Source organism: Sphaerodactylus townsendi, linkage group LG05, assembly GCF_021028975.2.
Source record: "Sphaerodactylus townsendi isolate TG3544 linkage group LG05, MPM_Stown_v2.3, whole genome shotgun sequence".
Taxonomy (NCBI): Eukaryota; Metazoa; Chordata; class Lepidosauria; order Squamata; family Sphaerodactylidae; genus Sphaerodactylus; species Sphaerodactylus townsendi.
Window position 1 is genome coordinate 5342876 of NC_059429.1, and position 23240 is coordinate 5366115.

The 23240-nt window shown below is 54.4% G+C and overlaps 1 protein-coding gene across 1 annotated transcript; it reads right to left on the minus strand.

The window, feature by feature from the left end:
- Window positions 1-5247: 5247 nt before the first annotated feature.
- Window positions 5248-22738, minus strand: LOC125432754 (phosphatidylinositol 3-kinase regulatory subunit beta-like). Its single transcript, XM_048496648.1, has 12 exons — window positions 22538-22738; window positions 19774-20327; window positions 16572-16655; window positions 15135-15197; window positions 10986-11120; window positions 9895-10301; window positions 9733-9785; window positions 8699-8788; window positions 8105-8281; window positions 7355-7426; window positions 6651-6821; window positions 5248-5731 (listed from the first exon to the last, which is right to left on the minus strand). Exons 2-12 carry the CDS (start codon window positions 20114-20116, stop codon window positions 5539-5541), a joined length of 1788 nt encoding a protein of 595 aa, XP_048352605.1. The 5' UTR covers window positions 20117-20327; window positions 22538-22738; the 3' UTR covers window positions 5248-5538.
- Window positions 22739-23240: the final 502 nt, after the last annotated feature.

The window sequence follows — 23240 nt, forward strand, 5'->3', positions numbered from 1 at the left end:
ATGGGAATGTCAACTCAATGCATAAGCAACTATGAAAAAGACAAACTCTATACAGAGGATCATTAGGGAAGGAATTGAGAATAAAACCTGCCAAGAGATTGTCATTGCCATATATAAAGCAGTTAGTGCGACAGCACTTAAGGTCCTATGTCCCAGTTCTGGTAGCCACACACATCTCCAAAAGGATGTTGAGGAGATAGAGAAAAAGAGAGAGGAATTACAGAGAAGGAACAGCAGGGATGAACTGAGGGGACTGGAGCCACCTTCCTTGAGAGGAGAGGCTGCAACGTTGGGAACTCTTTAGTTTGGAGAGGAGACATCGGAGGGGGGGATATGGTTGAAGTCTATAAAATTATGCATGGGGTAGAAAATGTTGACAGAGAGAAATTTCTCTCTCTTTCTCACAATGCTAAGACCAGGGGACATGTTGCAAAATGCTAGGGGGGGAAGAGTGCAGGACAGAATAAAGAGAGCAACACTTCCTTGGCGTCAACGTGTGATTGGTGTTTGGAATATGCTGCCACAGGAGGTGGTGAGGGCCACTCACCTGGATAGCTTTAAAAGGGGCTTGGACAGATTTCTGGAGGAGAAGTCAATTTATGGCTACGAATCTTGATCCTGTTTGATCTGAGATTGGAAATGCCTTAGCAGACCAGGTGCTCAGGAGCAGCAGCAGCAGAAGGCCATTGCTTTCACCTCCTGCAGGTGAGCTCCCAAAGGCACCTGGTGGGCCACTGCGAGTAGCAGAGTGCTGGACTAGATGGACTCTGGTCTGATCCAGCTGGCTTGTTCTTATGTTCTTATGTTTTTCAAAGTTCGGGGGGGGGGGGGGCTGCATCAGGGCGAGGGGATTTGTGTTTTAGCTGTTCGATTAATGACCTTATTTCAGCTATAGAAACTGGTAGCCAAACTGGGGTATTTTCCAAAACAGATAGATCAGGGGAAGGGTAATTAACCCTTGCACCCTGAAAAAGGTTCTGAAAGTAGGGAAGCCAGGTCTGTGGGTCCACATTAGACATCAAGTACGGATGGGACTGCATATCACCTGCAACTATTGTCCAGAATTTCCTGGTGTCATTTTCCCTGGCTGCCTGAATAAGAGCCTGCCACCTAGAGTTGAGAGCTTTATATCTAAGTTCTTGCATCAGTTGTGATAAAACACCTTTTGAGAGTGAAATATTCAACAGGAAGATTAGCTCCATTACTGACCTTGAAAGAATAATAGTCCTCCCTGATTTGGGACTTCAGGATCTTTGCTACGGTGCAGTTTGGCCAGGGGTCCAGGCAGGATTTTTAACTTGTGAATGACGGGGGTTGAGGCGTGTGCAGGTTCATGCACTGTGGCATCGCAGCTGTGGGCCTCGTAATTTGTAATGTCCAAAGATTCTTCTTCCCCAAAGATTATTCCCCATGAAATAGCATCATAGATTATGTAATGTTTTCCCAGTCATGCTTTGTTCTTGAACAGGACTTTCAGGTTGTCCACCCAAATTACGGAGATGACCATTTTTCGCTAACTTTGGAGAAGATATAAGCCATAAGATTCATAGGAAACAAATGGTTGTGATTCCTATACAAAGATGAGCCCCGAAATCATTTGATGCGACTTAGTGGAATCCAAAATCCGTGAGTTCTTTCAGTCACCAGCCCTAAATGATCACCTGTTGAACTTTCTGATCCGCTTGATGCTGTCAGGAGGCCTGTTATTATGGGGATTTTGCTATTGCTGCTTTCTGCATGCTGGGGGTGGTGGAATGGGTGCAAGCAGGGGCGTAATGTCCAGTGGACTTAATTAGGCAAACATGGGAACTTTCCCTGCTGTAGAGGCATCCGTGCTGGGTTTATTTTTAGGTATTTTAGGTGGATTTCACATTTCTGGCCTACTAGAGGCGCAGCAGTTTAGACTAGTGGCTTTTAAATTTCAAAAGTGTATCATAAATGGGGAGACTGTGCTTATGTTGCCCCCCCAAGTTGAGGTGAGGAGTTTGGTTCAGGGAGTCCAAAGTTATGGACTCTAGAAGGGGGTGCCAATACCCCATTGTTTCCCAATGAGAGGCTAATGGGAGATGGGGCACACAGTTTTGAAGGTCCATAACTTTGGCCCTAAGACCAAACTGCACCGGTTATGGACCCTCAAAACTGTAGCCCCCATCTCCTATTAGCTCCCATTGGAAACAATGGGGGATAGAGCACACCCTTAACTAGGAGTCCATAACACATCCTACAAATACATCCCCTACAGGCATAATACCCTAGTTTAGAAACAATTTAGTCATTGGTGGAGTGTACCTTCCCATGGCTAGAGAGAGACATCCAAATCAGGTTTTGCCCAGAGCTACAGTTTGCCTCGTTACACCCCTAGGGTGCAAGGTGCTTTAACTACTGGGTTTTGTGCGGGCAAACCTCAGTTCTGGCATGACCAGAGAAGATCTTCAATGCTCAATAAACTACTGTTCTTATACATGAGTTTGTTTCAGTTTTTGGGATTCTGACAGATGCCCAGTTGCAGAGGATTTTGACTCTGTCCACTCATGAAAAGATCAAAGCCACAGGCAGACACAGATATAGGGGCCTTTATTGGGTTTCCTGGTCCAGAAAAAGTCTCGCGTGCCTCTCAAACAGGACAGACAATCCCCATCCAAGCAGGGCACCTTCACACCAATTTGGCTGCTTCGCAACCCTACTAGCAGGAGCAGCAGTGGCGCGGTGGTTAGGAGCAGGTGCACTCTAAACTGGAGAACCGGGTTTGATTCCCCGATCTGCCACTTGAGCTGTGGAGGCTTCTCTGGTGAACTAGATTAGCTTAGCCTTATCTAACACATGCCAGCTGGGTGACTTTGAGCTGGTCACAGTTCTTCGGAGTTCTCTCAGCCCTACCCACCTCACAGGGTGTTTGTTGTGGGGGGTTGGGGAAGGGAAAGGAGATTGTCAGCCCCTTTGAGTCTCCTTACAGGAGAGAAGGGGGGTATAAATTCAAATTCTTCTTCTTCTTCTGCCACCCGGTCGGTCATGTTCGTGTGATTCAAGCCAAGCAAGATTTCTCACTTCTCCTTTCCCTGAAAAAACCACCCCTGTTCCTCTTCCCAGGAGGAGTTCCTTAAAAGAGGGGCCCCCCACCCCGCTTTGTGGTTTCAGCGGCGTCTCAGCCTTGGTCTTTGGCATCCCCACAAAGGTTTTTGCAGGAGCTGCCCACCAATTCGCTCCAGATTCATCAAACTCCACGCAACTGCGTCGACAGTTTATTATTTTTCCCTTTAAAGTACCATACAAAATCTCTTGTCTCAATCTTACAGTAACAATTTCCAACACAAATACTGGGCATACATTTTGGTAAATTTTCGTTACCTTTGGAAACAAAACGAGCACTGGAAACGAGGCCCGAGAACGGTGAAGTTGCATATCTCTAGAACGGGCGCCGGAGGGGAAACGAGCCCCTTTCCCCACGGCTACTCCACACACACAGCTTTTGGTTGAGGGGGGGCCCAGCCCTGCTGATGTGGCAAGAGAAAAGCATGCTCCTTTCCACGGAAGATATGCAGGGATATACGTGGGAAAACTGAGGTATGTAGCCAATTTTCCGGGGTCTGCGCACTGTGCCTGCACGCACAGAATGGGAAATGTGGGGATTATTATTATTATTATTAATTCAACTTATAAGCCGCCTCATCCCCGGAGGGCTCGAGGCAGCTCACAACACGGCTGTTTTCCAAACAGCCATCACACAATATAAAACTTAAACCTTGGAGGGCTTCAGCACTTGGCAGCCAGGAACGGAGAGCGGCCAACATCTCCCAAGAGTGGGGCAGCCCCTGAACGGAAGCCCTTCGGCCCGCCCTTCCTCTTGGGCAGGGCGGCCAACAATATGGCTTTAGGCAAGAGCACGCAAGGCATGCCTATGAGCGGGATGGGGGGGGGCAGCAGAGCGGGACCCAGAGCCGAAACGACAGCTGGCCGGGCAAGGGTCCGGTCAGCCTTCCCTCCCAGGGCAGCAGTGGCGTAGGAGGTTAAGAGCTCGTGTATCTAATCTGGAGGAACCGGGTTTGATTCCACGCTCTGCCGCCTGAGCTGTGGAGGCTTATCTGGGGAATTCAGATTAGCCTGTGCGCTCCCACACACGCCAGCTGGGTGACCTTGGGCTAGTCACAGCTTCTTGGAGCTCTCAGCCCCACCCACCTCACAGGGTGTTTGTTGTGAGGGGGGGAAGGGCAAGGAGATTGTCAGCCCCTTTGAGTCTCCTGCAGGAGAGAAAGGGGGGATATAAAGCCAAACTCTTCTTCAGGGCGAAGGGAAACAGCTCACCTGTTGCCGCTGTCGTTGCGACGCCAGGGCCATGCAGAGGCTCACCCCAACCCCACAGAGGAAAGCCACGTCTGCTGAGATCACCTCTCCTGGCCACTCCCACAGCTGACAAAGCGTGTGATCCAGCCCCGCCACCAAGGGCTCTGCGCCGGGCTTGGGGCGTCGCATGGCAACGCTCTCGGGAAAGCCGAGCACAGCCTGGCTCGCTGCTCTCTTCCTTGTGCATACTGAAAGCGGCCAAGAAGCTGGGGGCACCCGTAAGGCTGCAGAGTTCTCGGGCCGAAACAGTTCCCAGCTTTCCTAGCCTCGGGGTTGGAGAAGCGCAGAGGACCAAGGCCGGAGCTCTGGGGCAAATCTTCGCAGGTCAACGTGGGCGGGGGAGCAACTAGCCAATCTGTGGGGGTCCCTAATGCTGCCTCTGCTTCCCGGGCGTGCGTGGGGCAGGGGGGCAGGGGGTCCACAGCACCAAAATGCAGAAGGGAACGAACCGGGAAGCACCCTGGGATGTGGGGGCTCACCAACCTTCCCCTGCACAGGCAGAAAAAATACTGGGGGGTCAGGGAGGGGCCCAAAATGGAAGCAGCTGCGGGGCTCAACTGGAAATAGATTGAAGTCTATAAAATTATGCACGGGGTAGAAAATGTTGACAGAGAGAAATTTTCCTCTCTTTCTCACAATACTAGAACCAGGGGGCATCCATTGAAAATGCTGGGGGGAAGAATGGGAGGACTAATCCCAAGGAAACACTTTAACTTCACACAGCGTGTGATTGGGTGTTTTAGAATATGCTGGAGGAGGGTAGGATAACCACTCTTGCCTGAATAACTTTAAAAGAGGCTTGGACAGATTTATGGAGGAGAATTAGATTCAAAAAGCAGCTGCCAATCTTACAGTCCTCTTTGATCTGAGATTGCAAGTCACGCCCATGAATATTAGGTGCTCAGGGGCAGCTTAGCCGCCTTGAGCCATTGCTTTCACCTCCTGCAAGGTGGAGGCTCCCAAAGACACCTGGTGGAGCTGTGTGTGCAGTAGCAGAGAGCTGGATTAGATGGACTCTGGTCTGATCCAGCTGGCTTGTTCTTATGTTCTTATGAAAGCTCTTTGCTTCCAGCCACAACTCCAGGTGTCTCTGATTTGGCCCCGCAACCGAGGTTAAGGCGTTGCCAAGAAGTCGTTTTCACTGGGAAGGTCTGGCGGCACGAGGAACCGGGGGCAGTGGTTGGGGGACACGGGTGCCCTTCACCTGGGGGGAGGCAGGGAGAGGACGGGGTGGGCCAGGGTGACGTTCAGCGAGTCGTTGTGCTGCACCAGCGAGGTGTGCTTGTAGTGCAGGACCAGCTCCTTGAGGGAGGCGTAGAGGTTGTAGGGCTCGGCAAAGCCATAGCCGGTGGCTGTCTTGTAGATCATGCAGTGCTTGGTGTCGCCATCCACCCTGTGAGGGGACAGGAGGAAAAGGTTACCTGGGGTTACCTGCTGTTGGGGGGGGGGAGGAATGAGGAAAAACCCAACTCACCTCCTCTCCCAGCCCTTCCCCCCATGGAGCTCAGCAGAGTTGATGCCCAAGCAGAGACGCAAGGCCAGGCCTCCCCAGCTCAGAACTGTAACAGCTACATAACGCTGCCCACTCCTTATGCTCACAAAGGTGGAAGCCTTCAGACTAGTTAAGAATATTGATTTTCATAATTTGACTCTTGCAGCCAAGACAACCTGTTCTCCGACTACATTATTAATCCAGCATGGCAAAGAATTATAGCAACATATCTTGAATTACTACTGATTAAGGAAATCCCTGAGGAGAGCCTTAGCTGCTACCAGGATGTAATGTGCTACCCATCCCAAAATACTCTGCTGGAGAGGAAGATTCAAGAATATGGAGACAATTCTAAAAGAGTTTGTTCATGTGATATGACTACGGTTGAAACACTTGACCATTCTTTGTTTCTATGCCCTAAATACAATCAGATATGCATGAAATACATGAATTCCATTTTCTTGCAATGTTCTCAGTGGCACGAGTGTTATAAGATACCCGATCTCCTGAACAGCTCTGATGTGCTCTTTTGTGAAACTGTTGCAAATTTTATACTGGAAATTAGTAATTTTAACTGCATTTCTTAACCTTGTTTTGTTTTAAAATTTTGTCCTGTTTTATATGCCAATAAAGGCCTGTTTTATATGCCAATAAAGGCTTGTGTTGTGTTGTTGTTGTACATAACGCTGCCAGTCTCTGACTCACCCACCAATAAGCAGAACAGGGTTCCAGATCAAGGTGGAAATTTTGGGTAGAGAAATATGGTGTGTTTCGGGGGGTGGGGGGAAGGGGGAGAGAAGGGATGGTGGAGACCACTCACACGACCGAGCAGGCGTAACAGCCACGCTGGCTGCTCTCCCGGATGAGGAAGGTCCCGCTCCGTTTGCCAGCCAGCATGTCCTCGGCCTGAGTGCGGTTGATCTTTCCAACGTACCACATCCGTTCCTCGTGATGCGGCAAGTCCTCCTCGTCCTCCATCGTGAAATACTGGCTGCAGAGCAGAACGCCCGGGGGGGGGGGGGGGGGGGGAAGGGGATCGAGAGGCACATAAAGGCAGGCAGTGAGAGGGAGGGGGCTGGGAGAATGCCAGAAAGCTTTCGAGGGTCACCCGATTTGGGAACACATCTGGCCACCTGGGCTAGAGGAGACTTGCTTCAATGCCATCTCTCCCACCCCTTCAGAGTGCAGGGATTCTCAGATGCGGAGGGCACCAAATCTGCTGGCTGCTCCTGCCAGGGGGTGGAGAAGACTCACATCTGCAACCCTCCCCTCCTGAACATGCTCACCACCCCCCTTCTCAAGATTCTCAGGCAAAGAAAACTCTGCCCAGACTCAGTTCCTGAATGCTGGGACACTTCTACACATGCAGCCGCAGCGCTCTGGTGCCTACGGGCCATTCTTCCAAGGACCCCAAGATGCTTCAGACCACCGGGCCCGGCACTGTTGGAGAGGGGCAGCTGGCGCAGATGCTGTGCCCCGGAGCTAAGGGTGGGTGGGGGGGAATGCTGGGGGGGGGGCACTCACTCCTCGGCCTCGTTTCTGATGCCCAGCCACTCGTTGATCTTCTTCTGGCGCGTTCCCTTCTGGGTCAGCCACCTAGAGGCATAAACCAAAGCAAAAGTGGTTGGAAAACTTTTTTGGGTTGGGGGTGGGGGGGAGCTGCTGCCCTCAGAGTCGTGGGGGGCCGCTGCCCTCTTCCGAACACCAGATTCGCAGGACTAACACCGAGTCTGGGTGAACTAAAAAGAGGAAGAAGAAGAAGAAGAGTTTGGATTTCTATCCCCCCTTTCTCTCCTGCAGGAGACTCAAAGGGGCTGACAATCTCCTTGCCCTTCCCCCCTCACAACAAACACCTTGTGAGGTAGGTGGGGCTGAGAGAGCTCTAAGAAGCTGTGACTAGCCCAAGGTCACCCAGCTGGCGTATGTTGGAGTGCCCAGGCTAATCTGAATTCCCCCAGTGACTGGGGCTGGGGTCAAACCAGGTTCCTCCAGATTGGAGTGCAGGCTCACCCAACCTCCCTCACGCCTCCTACTGCATGCAATGCGGAGAGAAGCACTTCTCTTTGGATCCTATTTGGCGGGAAAGGGACTGCAAATGAAATAAATAAACACGCAAACAAATGCATCCCCTGCAAAAGGAGTACCAGACACCTCTAGCTTCTACTCCAGAGAAGCTGGGCGTGGAGGCAGCAGCGTTGGCAACACGGCCACAGGGGGCTTGTGGATTTATCCACCACCCAACAACCGCAGCTACCACGAAGAGCGCCCACTTACACCAGGTACTGGTCCCGGAGTTTGCGCAGCTGCATCAGGTCGGGCTTGAGGCTGTTCATGCGCTTGTCGATCTCGCGGTTCTCCGAGGCCTGCTGCTTCAGGTCTTGCTGCAGCTTCGTCTTGCTCTCGTGAATCTCAGAGATGCGGGACTTCAGCTTCTCCGAGTTCATCAGGATCCTGGGGAGGTTTGGGGAGAAGAAGAAGAAGAAGAGTTTGGATTTATATCCCCCCTTTCTCTCCTGCAGGAGACTCAAAGGGGCTGACAATCTCTTTGCCCTTCCCCCCTCACAACAAACACCCTGTGAGGTAGGTGGGGCTGAGAGAGCTCCGAGAAGCTGTGACTAGCCCAAGGTCACCCAGCTGGCGTGTGTGGGAGTGTACAGGCTAATCTGAATTCCCCAGAAAAGCCTCCACAGCTCAGGCGGCAGAGCTGGGAATCAAACCCGGTTCCTCCAGATTAGATACACGAGCTCTTAGCCTCCTACGCCACTGCTGCTCCTTGTCATTCCCCTCCCGACGAGCTGTTACAGGAGACGGGTCTGATGCCCAGGGGCTTGCGCCTCCTTGCCCCCGTCCCCCCTCCCCAGTCCTCACCGCTGCAGCTCCTTGTCATTCCCCTCCCGCCGAAAACGCTCAACGTACTCCCGGCTGCACTTCTCCTGCGTCGGGCACTGCTCAAACCCGCTTCCTCCAGATTAGATACATGAGCTCTTAACCTCCTACGCCACTGCTGCTGGAACAGCATGAGCAGACAGAAGTTGTCCTGGAGGGAGGGGCAAGCCTCACCGATGGTGCAGGGAGGACTCAGAGAGGCCAACCAAACGTCTCTCTCTGCGTGGGGATCACGAAGCCCCCCCTCCACCCAAGAGGGGTCTCTCTGAACAATCCCTTTCCTAACCCCCCTCCCCTTTCACTCTCACTCTATGACAGTGATGGCGAACCTTTTCGCGACCGAGTGCCCAAACTGCAACTCAAAACCCATTTATTTATCGCCAAGTGCCAACACGACAATTTAACCTGAATACTGAGGCTTTACTTTAGAAAAAATGGCTGGCTCCGAGGCGTGCGTTACTTGGGAGTAAGCTTGGTGGTAGTTGGTGGCTTTGCTTTGAAGCAACTGTGCAACTCTTCCAACGGGTGAATCACGGTCTTAGGAGGGTTTACTCAGAAGCAAGCCCCGTTGCCAGCAACCGAGCTTACTCCCAGGTAAAGGATCATGCTTTAATTCTTTGCATGAAAATCAGTGCGGTTTAACAGGGTTACTTACGCTGCTTGCCCAAAATTAGGTCTTAGGTTTAATGCTAATAATTGAGCTCAGCGGCCCAGGCCAGCCTAGATGTGGGGGGGGGGGGGGGACGACTCTGTTTGTGCGTGCCCACAGAGAGGGCTCTGAGTGCCACCTCTGGCACCCGTGCCATAGGTTCGCCACCACTGCTCTATGATGAAGTACACCAATTTCCCCCAGCTATGCTGTGGGGGTGAGTTCCACAAGCAGTCCCAAGAGAAGCCAGCTGCCCATCCCCGCCCCCCATGTGAGACATCCTGGTGGTGTAAACATGCCAATGTAGAAGAAAGAGGCGGGGGGGGGGGGCTCTCAACCAGGCAGGCTAGTGGGGTGGGGGGCAGACTCCATGCAGAAGGGAGCGACCAGGACAGCCACTCCGTCCACAGAGGGACGCAGCTGGACGTCCCAGTCTTGGGATCCACTGGGGGATGGACGTTTCTTCCCAGCCTCTCCTAACTGAGCCCTTCGGGGGTAGGGCGGTCTATTAAATGTAATAAATAACAACAACAACAACAACAACAACTTCCTGGCCCAAACGAGATCCACCCTCCCCGGCCTCTTCTTCTGAGAGGGAGTGCAGCCCCCGCAATACAATGATGCACGCACCCCCCACCCCACCCAAAGGCTCAGGAGAGTCCTTCGTGGTCCGGGTTGGGGGGGGAGGCGAGGTGAGGTGAGGCTGGAGCCCGCACCTGGCTGCTGCTGCTGCTGCTGCTGCGGGCCGTCGGAGGAGGAGGGGCCCAAAGATCTCGCCCAGGACCCGCGGCTGCAGCCCGTTGCTCTCTGCTTGCTCGCCCGCTTTCGCCAGGTGGCGCAGGAGGAACTGGAGGGTGAGGAGGTGCGGCAGCGGCAGGCCAGGGGGCTCCAGCGCAGAGAGCAGCTGCGCCCGGCTGAATTCAGGCTGGCTGGAGTCTGCAGAGGGGAGAACGGGAGGGGGACGCCTGTCAGGAGAAAATTGAATTCCCCCCCACCCCTCCTACTGCAGGTGTCCAACTCTGGGGCTTCAGATGCTCGTGGACCACAGTTTCCATCAGCTCCTGCCATGCCAGCAGGGGCTGATGGGAATTGTAGTCCATGGATGTCTGAAGCCCACGAGTAGGACGCCCCCTGCCCTGCCACATCTCCCTGCAGGCCACATATTAAGGCCTTCCACTGAAGAAGAAGAAGAAGAAGAAGAAGAAGAGTTTGGATTTATACCCCCCTTCCTCTCCTGCAGGAGACTCAAAGGGGCTGACAATCTCCTTTCCCTTCCCCCCTCACAACAAACACCCTGTGAGGTGGGTGGGGCTGAGAGAGCTCCGAGAAGCTGTGACTAGCCCAAGGTCACCCAGCTGGCGTGTGTGGGAGTGCCCAGGCTAATCTGAATTCCCCAGATAAGCCTCCACAGCTCAGGCGGCAGAGCTGGGATTCAAACCCGGTTCCTCCAGATTAGATACACGAGCTCTTAACCTCCTACGCCACTGCTGCTCCTGAGTGAGGCCTGCCAAGTCTGGCTCCTGATGCAGGTCAAAGTGGATGCTCTGCCCCTGAGCTACAGCCCCTCCTTCCCCCCCTCCAACCACCTTCCCAGGGCTCCGCCCCCCCACGCCCGCTCACCCTGCAGCACTCGCACGATCTCGCCGTGGACTCTGTCGGGCACCACCGGGGTCGGCAGTTCTTGCAGGTATCTCTTCAGGGCTTCGCCGAGGGATAGCACGTCACAGGCCTCCAAGTCGCCAGGCCCTGCCCAGTCTGGAGGAAGAGGAGGAGGAGGAGGAGGAGGAGGGGGAGGAGGAGGAAGAAGAAGAAGAAGAAGAAGAAGAAGAAGAAGAAGAAGAAGAAGAAGAAGAAGAAGAAGAAGAAGAAGAAGAAGAAGAAGAAGAAGAAGAAGAAGAAGAAGAAGAAGGGGAGGAGGAGTTTGGATTTATATCCCCCTTTTTTCTCCTGCAGGAGACTCAAAGGGGCTTACAATCTCCTTGCCCTTCCCCCCTCACAACAAACACCCTGTGAGGTAGGTGGGGCTGAGAGAGCTCCGAGAAGCTGTGACTAGCCCAAGGTCTCCCAGCTGGCGTGTGTGGGAGTGCGCAGGCTAATCTGAATTCCCCCGATAAGCCTCCACAGCTCAGGCGGCAGAGCTGGGAATCAAACCCGGTTCCTCCAGATTAGATACACGAGCTCTTTACCTCCTACGCCACAGGCAGCACACTGCAGATTAAGCAGCGGCGGCAGCGGCAGAGGCAGGCAGGCTCCACCTCTGCGCTCCGGCTCTGAAGCCTCACAAGGTGGTCAGCTGCCAAACTGGGCTTGGGACGGCAAGACAGCAAATGCCAGTTCCAGCCTCCACTGGGCCACAGACTCACAAGATGTTCCAAGGGGCCAGCCCCCCCTCCCTCTGCTTCAGCTGGCCTGCCCTGCCAGGCTGTTGTTAGGATTACTGCATGTGAGTCACTCCGAGCATTGCCAGAGGCGGGGGGGGGGGGGCACCCGGCTTGAACAGTCTGCCAATTCCCAGAGAAACACCAAAGTGAAAATGAAGAAAACTTGTACCAACAGGCTACAATGAAGACTTCAAAAAATTAGTTCTCCCACCGGAGTAGCAATTTACTTTTAAGTAACCAAAATAAATTTATAATTTTACAAACAGTAACCAAATGTTTTGGAAAAATTTGTTTTCATTCTCCCATTGGAGTAATATATATAAACATAAGTTAGTACGGCACGGCAAAGTTATCTGAATGTAAATATAACAGCTAGCCAGATTCTAGATAATTAACTAACTGGCCTCGTTAAACTTCACGGCTGTTAAAAAGCCAGGACAGGGTTTTTCAAAATACAATAATGGTTACAATCAGTGAGGACAACGCTCTGCAATTGGTTTGTTCTTTTGCCTCTCGAAATTTACATTGAGATTTACATTGCCGTGCCGTTCTAACTTATGTTTATATATATTACTCCAATGAAAACAAATTTTTCCAAAATATTTGGTTACTGTTTGTAAAATTATAAATTTATTTTGGTTACTTAGAAGAAGAAGAAGAAGAGTTTGGATTTATATCCCCACTTTCTCTCCTGCAGGAGAGAAACTAAAAGCCTCCACAGCTCAGGCGGCAGAGCGGGGAATCAAACCCGGTTCCTCCAGATTAGATACACGAGCTCTTAACCTCCTACGCCACTGCTGCTCCAGTAGGAGACCTAATTTTTTGAAGTCTTCATTGTAGCCTGTTGGTACAAGTTTTCTTCATTTTCTCAATTCCCAGAGAAACGGAACAGTGGAATGGTTAATGTGTCAGATTTAGGAAGCTCGTTGGGTCAGTCACACAACAGAGGAAAGCAGAACCATGTAAGGCCGTGGGGAGGAATTTTTTTCCACATTTAGGAGGAAGGCAGGATATAAACGAAGTAAAGACGAAAACGAAAACTATGTTGCTGTTGCTGATGGTTATCGGAGAACTTCCCAAACAAAAGGGACCCGTTTTCCATCAACGGGAAGACAGCTGAGCAATAGCCAAAAATACAGCTGTGCGCACATCCACAATTCACTTGTGAAATTCATTGCCATGTGACGTGGTCACAGCCTCCAGTTAGAGACTTTCTCTTGCGAGAGGTCAACAGACGACCGTTAGTTATGACAGCAAACGGGAGGGAGCCTCTGCCCCTCAAAGCAGGAGACGGCCCTGCAGACGATTCCCCATCGAGGACAGCGCTGCAGGCAGGCGGCCTGGGGTGTCTCATGGGCGCCTGGCAGAAACGGCAGCATCCTAGGACTTGCACAGCCAGCGCAACAAACGCTGCCACTGTGTTGAAGGACACATCACGCCCTCTGAGAGTTCACAGCTGCCGGCCTCTCAGCAAAACCATGCGCAGATTCACAGCAGAGGGGGCTCCCAACCCACAGGAAGTTGGCCCCCCGAGCGCCAGAGTCTGTGAAAAAGACCCAAGCTGCCCCCCCAGTCCCCACCCCCGGGACAGTTGGCTGGCTCCAGCCATGGCATGAATGCCCAGTGGAACGGGTCGGGACAATTCACGCTCCCGTCATCTTTGGGAGCGAAACCCAGCTAGGGACCTATCAGGAGTGGCCAAGCGAGGCAGCACTTCTTCAGGGTCTTAATAAGAACATAAGAACGAGCCTGCTGGATCAGACCAGAGTCCATCTAGTCCAGCTCTGCTACTCGCAGTGGCCCACCAGGTGCCTTTGGGAGCTCACATGCAGGATGTGAAAGCAATGGCCTTCTGCTGCTGCTGCTGCTCCCGAGCACCTGGTCTGCTAAGGCATTTGCAATCTCAGATCAAGGAGGATCAAGATTGGTAGCCATAAATCGACTTCTCCTCCATAGATCTGTCCAAGCCCCTTTTAAAGCTATCCAGGTTAGTGGCCATCACCACCTCCTGTGGCAGCATATTCCAAACACCAATCACACGTTGCGTGAAGAAGTGTTTCCTTTTATTAGTCCTAATTCTTCCCCCCAGCATTTTCAATGTCTGCCCCCTGGTTCTAGTATTGTGAGAAAGAGAGAAAAACTTCTCTCTGTCAACATTTTCTACCCCATGCATAATTTTATAGACTTCAATCATATCCCCCCTCAGACGTCTCCTCTCCAAACTAAAGAGTCCCAAACGCTGCTGCCTCTCCTCATAAGGAAGGTGCTCCAATCCCTCAATCATCCTCGTTGCCCTTCTCTGCTCTTTTTCTATCTCTTCAATATCCTTTTTGAGATGTGGCGACCAGAACTGGACACAGGACTCCAAGTGCGGTCGCACCACTGCTTTATATAAGGGCATGACAATCTTTGCAGTTTTATTCTCAATTCCTTCCCTAATGATCCCCAGCATAGAGTTTGCCTTTTTCATAGCTGCCATGCATTGAGTTGACATTCCCATGGAACTATCAACTAAGACGCCCAAATCCCTTTCCTGGTCTGTGACTGATAGCACTGATTCCTGTAGCGTGTATGTGAAGTTTGGATTTTTTGCCCCTATGTGCATCCTTTATAGATTGGTGGCCCTCCCATCCTGGCAACCTTATTCACCATAGTAGACAAAACTGGTGTTGTCCCCTGTCCCTGGACTCATGCGGTCATAACCCCCATCTTTAAAAAGGGGAGACTGCGCACCCCCGGCCAACTATGGGCCGATAAGTCTTCTCTCCATTTTCTGGGAACCTATATGCAAAACATCTTCTCAATAGGCTTGTTGACTGGGTGGAACAAAACAGAATCTTGAGCCCAGAACAAATTGGACTTTAAAACGGTAAGACTACGTTACACCATTGTACGATCCTTGCAGTTTTATTCTCAATTCCTTTCCCAATGATCCCCAGCATAGAGTTTGCCTTTTTCACAGCTGCCATGCATTGAGTTGACATTCCCATGGAACTATCAACTAAGACGCCCAAGTCTTGGGGGGAGGGGGGGGAGAGAAGTCACGCGCGAGGGCCCAGAGAGAGGTAGGATTCCTTCCTTCCCCCCGACTCTGCCCTGGCCTTCTCTGCCTTGCCCGGAATGGTCTCCTCTGGCTGAGGGCCAAGGAAGGCCTCTCCTGACATCTCCGCTACCTCTGATATGTGAGAGAGAGCTCTATCACGATCAAAAGTTTAAGTGTATGTTCACTCCACACCACTAGGCTTTTCTCCCTCCCCAGTTACCCACTCGCTCCCAAGCTGCTGCAGCTGAAACCATCAGGAACACGCCCCACACACCCGGCCTCTGATCTGCTTTGGGGGCTGTCAGCGACTCCGGCTCGCCCACTCTGCGACGTACTGGTCCTTACCCGTGCTCGGCGGCTGCCTCAGTTCGGAGCCAGGCGTCCGGTACAGCCTCTTGCTCTGGAGCCCTGCAGGAGGAAACGCAGCACACGGGAGTGGGCTCCACTGGGCAAGCTTCTACCAGGGGTGCCCTTATGCACACCTGGGGGTCTCACCACTCAGCAGGTCACAGAGGGGTGCCCCTGTGGCTAGAACCGCCCCCTGCCCCACTGACGGGCCACAGCAGGGCAGCACCTCCGTGCGACACACCGCAATGCTCATTGTGGATTCCTATCGACAGTCAAGGTGACTGGGACTCTTGTTTGAGCCCCCTTCTCTAAAGAAACCAAGAACATCCTTTGGGACTGGGGGGCCCAGGCAGTCCCCCCCCCCAACCCCTGCCTTGCAAAGGGAAGAGGACGTTTGGAGCCTCCTGCCAAATTCGGAAGCCCCCGATGCCCAGTGGGGCACCAAGGAATCCACCTTCAGTTAAGAACATAAGAACATATGAACTAGCCTGCTGGATCAGACCAGAGTCCATCTAGTCCAGCACTCTGCTACTCGCAGTGGCCCACCAGGTGCCTTTGGGAGCTCACATGCAGGATGTGAGAGCAATGGCCTTAAGAACATAAGAAAGAGCCTGCTGGATCAGACCAGAGTCCATCTAGTCCAGCTCTCTGCTACTCGCAGTGGCCCACCAGGTGCCATTGAGAGCTCACGTGCAGGATGTGAAAGCAATGGCCTTCTGCTGCTGCTGCTGCTCCCGAGCACCTGGTCTGCTAAGGCATTTGCCATCTCAGATCAAGGAGGATCAAGATTGGTAGCCATAGATCAACTTCTCCTCCATAAACCTGTCCAAGCCCCTTTTAAAGCTATCCAGGTGAGTGGCCATCACCACCTCCTGTGGCAGCATATTCCAAACACCAATCACACGTTGCGTGAAGAAGTGCCTCCTTTTATTAGTCCTAATTCTTCCCCCCAGCATTTTCAATGGATACCCCCTGTTGGGTGTCTTTTGAGGAGAGCACCCCCTCCTCTGACCGACAGCGGCGCTCAGGCAGAAAATGGCCCTCCTTGGCACCCGTACTGGCAGCAACTGTGTCCGTCCCAGGAGGGAGGTCTGCCACACAGTCAAGGATCCTCTAGTGCCATGGTGGCGAACCTTTGGCACTCCAGATGTTATGGACTCCAATTCCCATCAGCCCCTGCCAGCATGGCCAATTGGCCATGCTGGCAGGGGCTGATGGGAATTGGAGTCCATAACATCTGGAGTGCCAAAGATTCGCCACCACTGCTCTAGTGCAATCTGGCCCACGCTGGTTCTCCAGGCAAGGAAAGTCCCCCTCCCCGCTCCCGGGCACCTCTGCTGTTAGTTCCAAGCCCCCAGAGACTGCAGCAGACACCCCCTCCCATGAAAGGGCTGCCACCAGGCCCCTCCCCTCCCCATTCCACCCCCTCCTCACCCTTCTTCTCGATGGCTTCCACCAGTCGGCACAGGAGAGGCGGAGTGGTCTCGGGGACGGCGAAGTGCTCCGGAAGGATCAACCCTGGAAAGTGGCGGGGGGGCGGGGGGGTGGGTGGAAGGGGCAAGAGGGAAGGCGAGTCAACACAGGTGGGGTGGCAGTGCGGGGGGAACACTGTGCCCCCCCCACCACTTTTGTCCCAGGGCCCCTTTCCTGGCAACCCGGCTTCCAAGGAGGAACCTGTTAGGACAACCCCCTCCTGCCCTGAGTCATCAAGCAAACCAGCCCCAAAATCCTGAGGCAGGAAAGGAAGTCAAGTCGTTCCCCCCTCCCAGGGCAACAAATCTGCAGGATGGTGAGGAGGAGGAGGAGGAGGAGGAGGAGAAGAGTTTGGATTTAAACCCCACCTGTCTCTCCTGTAGGGAGGCTCAAGGGGGCCTGCAAGCTCCTTTCCCTTCCTCTCATAAGAACATAAGAACAAGCCAGCTGGATCAGACCAGAGTCCATCTAGTCCAGCTCTCTGCTACTCGCAGTGGCCCACCAGGTGCCTTTGGGAGCTCACGTGCAGGATGTGAAAGCAAGGGCCTTCTGCGGCTGTTGCTCCCGAGCACCTGGACTGTTAAGGCATTTGCAATCTCAGATCAAAGAGGATCAAGATTGGTAGCCATAAATCGACTTCTCCTCCATAAATCTGTCCAAGCCCCTTTTAAAGCTATCCAGGTGAGTGACCACCACCACCTCCTGTGGCAGCATATTCCAAACACCAATCACACGTTGCGTGAAGAAGTGTTTCCTTTTATTAGTCCTAATTCTTCCCCCCAGCATTTTCAATGGATGCCCCCTGGTTCTAGTATTGTGAGAAAGAGAGAAAAATGTCTCTCTGTCAACATTTTCTACCCCATGCATAATTTTATGGACTTCGATCATATCCCCCCTCAGCCGTCTCCTCTCCAAACCAAAGAGTCCCAAACGCTGCAGCCTCTCCCCACAACAGACACCTTAAAGTGAGGCAGGTGAGGCCGAGAGAGTTCGGAGAGAATTGTAACTAGCCTAAGGTCACTCAGCAGGAATGCAGGAGAGCGGAAACGAATCCAGTTCACTAGATAAGCCTCTGCCACTCAGGTGGAGGAGCGGGGAACCAAACCTGGCTCTCCGGATTAGAATCCACCTGCTCTTCAGCACACCATCAGGTGGGCCTGAGAACCCAACTGATTACCGTGGTGGCGAACCTTTGGCACTCCAGATGTTATGGACTACAATTCCCATCAGCCCCTGCCAGCATGGCCAATTGACCATGCTGGCAGGGGCTGATGGGAATTGTAGTCCTTAACATCTGGAGTGCCAAAGGTTCGCCACCACTTAGCACCACAAGGCACTAGAAGTGAATGATGGCCAGGTTTTCATGCTGCTTCAAACGTACTGAGTGGTGTGGGGGTGAGCACCTGAGCCTGTCTTGCCTGCTGGGGGATTGAGCAACTTCTGAACCAAAGACTTCGGACAGAGGCAGGCAGGAAGGCAGGCAGGCGGGGGCGGGGCAGGGGAGGCTGCTCAGGAGTGGATCCAGCCTGTTCAAGTAACATGTATTGCGGGAGACAGCTGCAAGCCCCCCCTGCAAGCCCCCCGCCCCAAGATGGGCGAGTTGGCTCCTATCCGTGCCCTCCCAAGAGCCAAACATATGAGGCTCTCAGGGCCTCCCTCAGTGGCCAGGTGAAGATCCAGAGAGGGAAGCCGCTCTTCTACAGTGTATTGAGCCAAGATCCAGGAGAAGAAAAAGAAGAAGAAGAAGAAGGAAGAAGAAGAAGAAGAGGAGGAGGAGGAGTTTGGATTTATATCCCCCCCTTTCTCTCCTGTAGGGAGACTCAAAGGGGCTGACAATCTCCTTGCCCTTTCCCCCTCACAACAAACACCCTGTGAGGTGGGTGGGGCTGAGAGAGCTCCCAGAAGCTGTGACTAGCCCAAGGTCACCCAGCTGGCATGTGTGGGAGTGCACAGGCTAATCTGAATGCCCCAGATAAGCCTCCACAGCTCAGGCGGCAGAGCTGGGAATCAAACCCGGTTCCTCCAGATTAGATACACGAGCTCTTAACCTCCTGTGCCACTGCTGCTATGGCACAGGTGCCAGAGGTGGCATTCAGAGCCCTTTCTGTGGGCACGCGTGCACAGAATCCATCATGTGGAGGGACGGAAAATCACCCCCCCACACACACATATCTAGGCTGGCCTGGGCGCAATCGTTTACCTGGGAGTAAGCTTGGTTGCTGGCAATGGGGCTTGCTTCTGAGTAAACCCTCCTAGGGTTGTGATTCACCCATTCGAAGCATTGCACGGTTGCTTCACCAAGCTTAGTCCCGAGTAATGCATTTCTAAACTAAAACCTCAGTATTCAGATTAAATTGTCGTGTTGGCACTTTGCGATAAATAAGCCAGTTTGGGGTTGCAATTTGGGCACTCGGTCTCGAAAAGGTTCGCCATCACTGCCCTAGGCCTAGGGAGACCTTGAGTTGGACACAGCCTCTCAGCCTAATCAACCTCACAGGGTTGTTGTGAGGATGCAGTGGAGGAAAGACAGTAATTCGGGAGGGGCTGCCTCCTCGTCCTCATCAGACACGCTGACCCTCTGTGCTTTGTTTCAGACTCAAACAAGAAGAAGAAGAAGAGTTTGGATTTATATCCCCCCTTTCTCTCCTGCAGGAGGCTCAAAGGGGCTGAGAATCTCCTTGCCCTTCCCCCCTCACAACAAACACCCTGTGAGGTGGGTGGGGCTGAGAGAGCTCCGAGAAGCTGTGACTAGCCCCAGGTCACCCAGCTGGCGTGTGTGGGAGTGTACAGGCTAATCTGAATTCCCCAGATAAGCCTCCACAGCTCAGGCGGCAGAGGGGGGAATCAAACCCTGTTCCTCCAGATTAGATACACGAGCTCTTAACCTCCTACGCCATTGCTGCCCAGTGCAAGCAACAACCACCGCAACCCAGGCCTCCTATCCGCCCCCCCCCCCCCAATTGTGGTATCCTTGGCACATGGCCCAAATATGCCCCAGATTGCACGCTTGCTCCCTTCGGATGCACAAGCCGTGATCCAGGCGGTTCCTCCTGGGGAAGGCCGGGGAAGAAAGGGACCAACCACCGGCCCCACTGCCATCTGCAGGTCTGATGTGGGAGCAACCCCCCAGGGGCACGTGCCCCACCCCCCCGGTAGTGCTTACCTTGCTCCAGGACCTCCGGCGGCACGTGGGAGGCTCCGGCCCCCGGGGCAGCTGGGAGAGGCCGGGTCACCCTGGGCTGGTGGGAGGGCAGGGAGATCTTGACCGGGCCCACGTACTCCACATAGGTGCCCGGGAAGTCACCCTTTTGCTTGGTGCGCTCGTTGATGCCCAGGATCCAGCCGATCTGGTTGGGGGTCTGCTCGTCCCCATCCTTGAAGCCCAAGGCTTGCAGGGCCCCCCTGCTGACCACCAAGGTGTCCCCCGGCAGCAGGTCGATATCCTCCTCCCGCTCCTTGCGGTACGAGTAGAGGGCTCGGTACTGGAATCCCTCGGCACTCCCCATGGGGCTCCCCGGGGCCAAGTGGCGAGGGACGGGGAGGGGGAGCCCCAGCACCTAAGTACAGCCCCTTTCCCGCAATTTGAAGCCACGGTTCAGCCAGATGATGGAGCAGAGAGAGAACATGGGAAGCATACTCTAGTCCGGGTGGGAGGACGGCTGAGGAGACGCAGAGGAGCGGATCGGGTCACTCAGGGGCTGGCGGGTGCTTTGGGCCCTGAAAAGAGAGGGACACCGGTCACTCAGCGTCACAAGTGCATGCTCTGCCCAACGGGAGGCATGGCATCAGAAACTCCCCCCCCCCCGAGAAAAACCAGTGGGCAACCAGGAGCCAGGCAGAGCTGCTGCCCACCCCTCAGGCCAAGCCTCCAACATGACCCTGGGCCAGTGGCGTAGCTCCACGGGGCAGCGTGGGGACAGGCGCCCCAGGTGGACACCCTTGGGGTCACGTGGAGGTGGAATGTTCAGAGCCCTCTGGGGAGAGGGTGGTACCCTGTTTCCCCGAATATAAGACATCCCCGGAAAATGTAAGGTAGTAGAGGTTTTGCTGAAGTGCGAAATATAAGGCATCCCCCGAAAGTAAGACGTAGCAAAGTTTTTGTTTGGAAGCGTGCCCGACGAACAGAACACAGAAAAATAAGACATCCCTTGAAAATAAGACATAGCGCATCTTTGGGAGCAAAAATTAATATAAGACACGGTATATAAAACTAATAAATAATAATAATAATTTAAATATTGCCCCTGACACCCCTCCTCCTCCCTTCCTTGCCCCGCCTGGCCAGGCCCAGCAGAGGCCCCTGCCCAGGTGCCCCTACTCGGTCCCACCGTTGGCTAAGGTAAGTGGGGCGTGGGAGGGGGAAAGGGGGGGGCGCAAAACTTGAAGTCTGCCCCGGGCTCCATTTTCCCTAGCTCCGTGGTGGCGAACCTTTGGCACTCCAGATGTTAAGGACTACAATTCCCATTGGCCATGCTGGCAGAGGCTGATGGGAATTGTAGTCCTTAACATCTGGAGTGCCAAAGGTTCGCCACCACTGCCTAGCTACGCCCCTGGCTGGGGAAATGGGGAGCAGGCTCTCCTCCCCCCTGCCCTCAACCAGATGCCCCCCCACCCAGACTCTATCTGCCAGGCTGGTTCAACCCCCTCAGCCACTGCTCTCTTCCTCCCCACCCCCCCTAGAAAATTCATGGAAATTGGATCCCTTAAAGAAGCCGTGGCCAGGTTGCGGGGGTGGGGTGGGGGGATCTGGGAAGTCCGGCCTGGGAGAGCCGCTGGGTCTGGGCACAGGGAGCGGGTCTCCGCTCCCCCCCCCCTCTGCAGTTGGTCCCCTGGGGCTAGCTAGGGGCTGCACTAGGGAGCAGCAGTGGCGTAGGAGGTTAAGAGCTCATGTATCTAATCTGGAGGAACCGGGTTTGATTCCCAGCTCTGCCGCCTGAGCTGTGGAGGCTTATCTGGGGAATTCAGATTAGCCTGTGGACTCCCACTCACGCCAGCTGGGTGACCTTGGGCTAGTCACAGTTCTTCAGAGCTCTCTCAACCCCGTCTACCTCACAGGGGTTTTGTTGTGAGGGGGGAAGGGCAAGGAGATTGTCAGCCCCTTTGAGTCTCCTGTAGGAGAGAAAGGGGGGGATATAAACCCAAACTCCTCTTCTTCTTCTTCTACCTGCTCCCCCAACATCCCCACTAAGCTGCCAGCGGCTCTTGGCTGGGCACACAGATGGCCCCACTCCAGGGATGTGCTGAGGGCCACAGGGGGGCGGGGTCAGAAGGGTCATCCCCTGCCCCTAGTTAAAGGTCCACGCCTAGTGTCCTTGCTGTCCCTTGAAACTCACTCCCCCCCCCCGCATTGAGCCCTGGCCAAGACCGCCCCCCCCCCCCCACCCCCTTGGGTGCCTGGAGGAAGGCCACTGCCGGCCCGCGGGGCACCCTCCTCCCCCAGGGAAAAGTCCTGGCCAAGTTTGCAGACGCTTCAAGGGGAGGGGGGGCTGCTGCACCAGAGCGGGGGTGGGGGCGCCGCCTCTCCCCAATGCAGCCGCGTTGCCACCTCGTCCGGGGGGGGGGGTGTCCTTCTCCCGCCCCGTGCCCCCGCCCGCCCGCCCGGGAGGCTTCTCTTGCCCATCTCGCCTGGACCGGCGGTCCTCCAGCGGATGGGCTTCGACGAGTCTGCACGGCCGGGACCACCCCCCCCCCCCCCACACACACAGTTCATGCATTCCCCGCCCCCCGGGTTGGGGTCGCCAGGCGGGCCCGAGCGAAGGTACCGGCGATGCACCGAGCCCCTCCCCCCCCCGGCAGGAGAGAACCACCCTCCGCTGCCCCCCCGGACCCTCTGCCCCCTCCCCATGAAGCTCCCCCAAGAAGCCCCTGCAAGAGGGGGGGGCATTGGCCCGCACGGCGACGAGGAACCGCCCCCCCCCCGCGCCTACCCGTCCTCGCCTCCTCTGGCCAGATGCGTGCGCATCCTCCTCCCCCCCACGCGGCTGCACCCCGGGAGAAGGCGGAGAGGGCCGAGCGCGTCGGGAGGTCGAAGCGGGTGCCGGAAACGCCCGAAGGCCGCCACGGAAACAGCCGAGCACGGCCGAGAAGACACGAGCAGGCCGGGGCCACTCGCCGAAGATCTCCGATTTCCTGGGAGACGCGCAGGGATTCCGGCGGACCTCCGCCTGGCCTCGACCCCGCCCCCCCCTCCCGCTGGGGCTCTGGAGTGACACCTGCCGGCCCCGCCCACTTTTAAACAAAGGTCTTTGTAGATTCTGAATCCAGGCGCAGGGGAATAAACGATCCCGGATTATTACTCGGGACTGAGAAAAGGGGTGGTGGCTTACAACAGCTTTGCAAGGGAGTTCCCATTTTGCAACGGGCGCAGAAGAATTTCAGGAGCTATCCTCAACTGGTTCTGGTGGGTTTTCCGGGCTGCGTGGCCGTGGTCTGGTGGATCTTGTTCCTAACGTTCCGCCTGCATCTGTGGCTGGCATCTTCAGAGGTGTATCACAGAGGGAAGTCTGTTGCAAACTGTGTCCTCAACTGGTCTGGTGAGAAGGAAATCCCGTATTATTCCCCGGGCAGTGGTGGCGAACTTTTGGCACTCCAGATGTTATGGACTACAATTCCCATCAGCCCCTGCCAGCA

What these genes read in the sequence shown, in the direction of transcription:
- LOC125432754 (XM_048496648.1), bottom strand. Translation starts at nt 20,116, where the DNA reads ATGGGGAGTGCCGAGGGATTCCAGTACCGAGCCCTCTACTCGTACCGC. An exon ending in GCCGGAGGTCCTGGAGCAAG is followed by an intron (nt 16,656 to 19,773) that starts GTAAGCACTACC and finishes GCCACTTTCCAG; the next exon opens with GGTTGATCCTTCCGGAGCAC. An exon ending in TGTTACGCCTGCTCGGTCGT is followed by an intron (nt 5,732 to 6,650) that starts GTGAGTGGTCTC and finishes GTCCCCTCACAG; the next exon opens with GGTGGATGGCGACACCAAGC.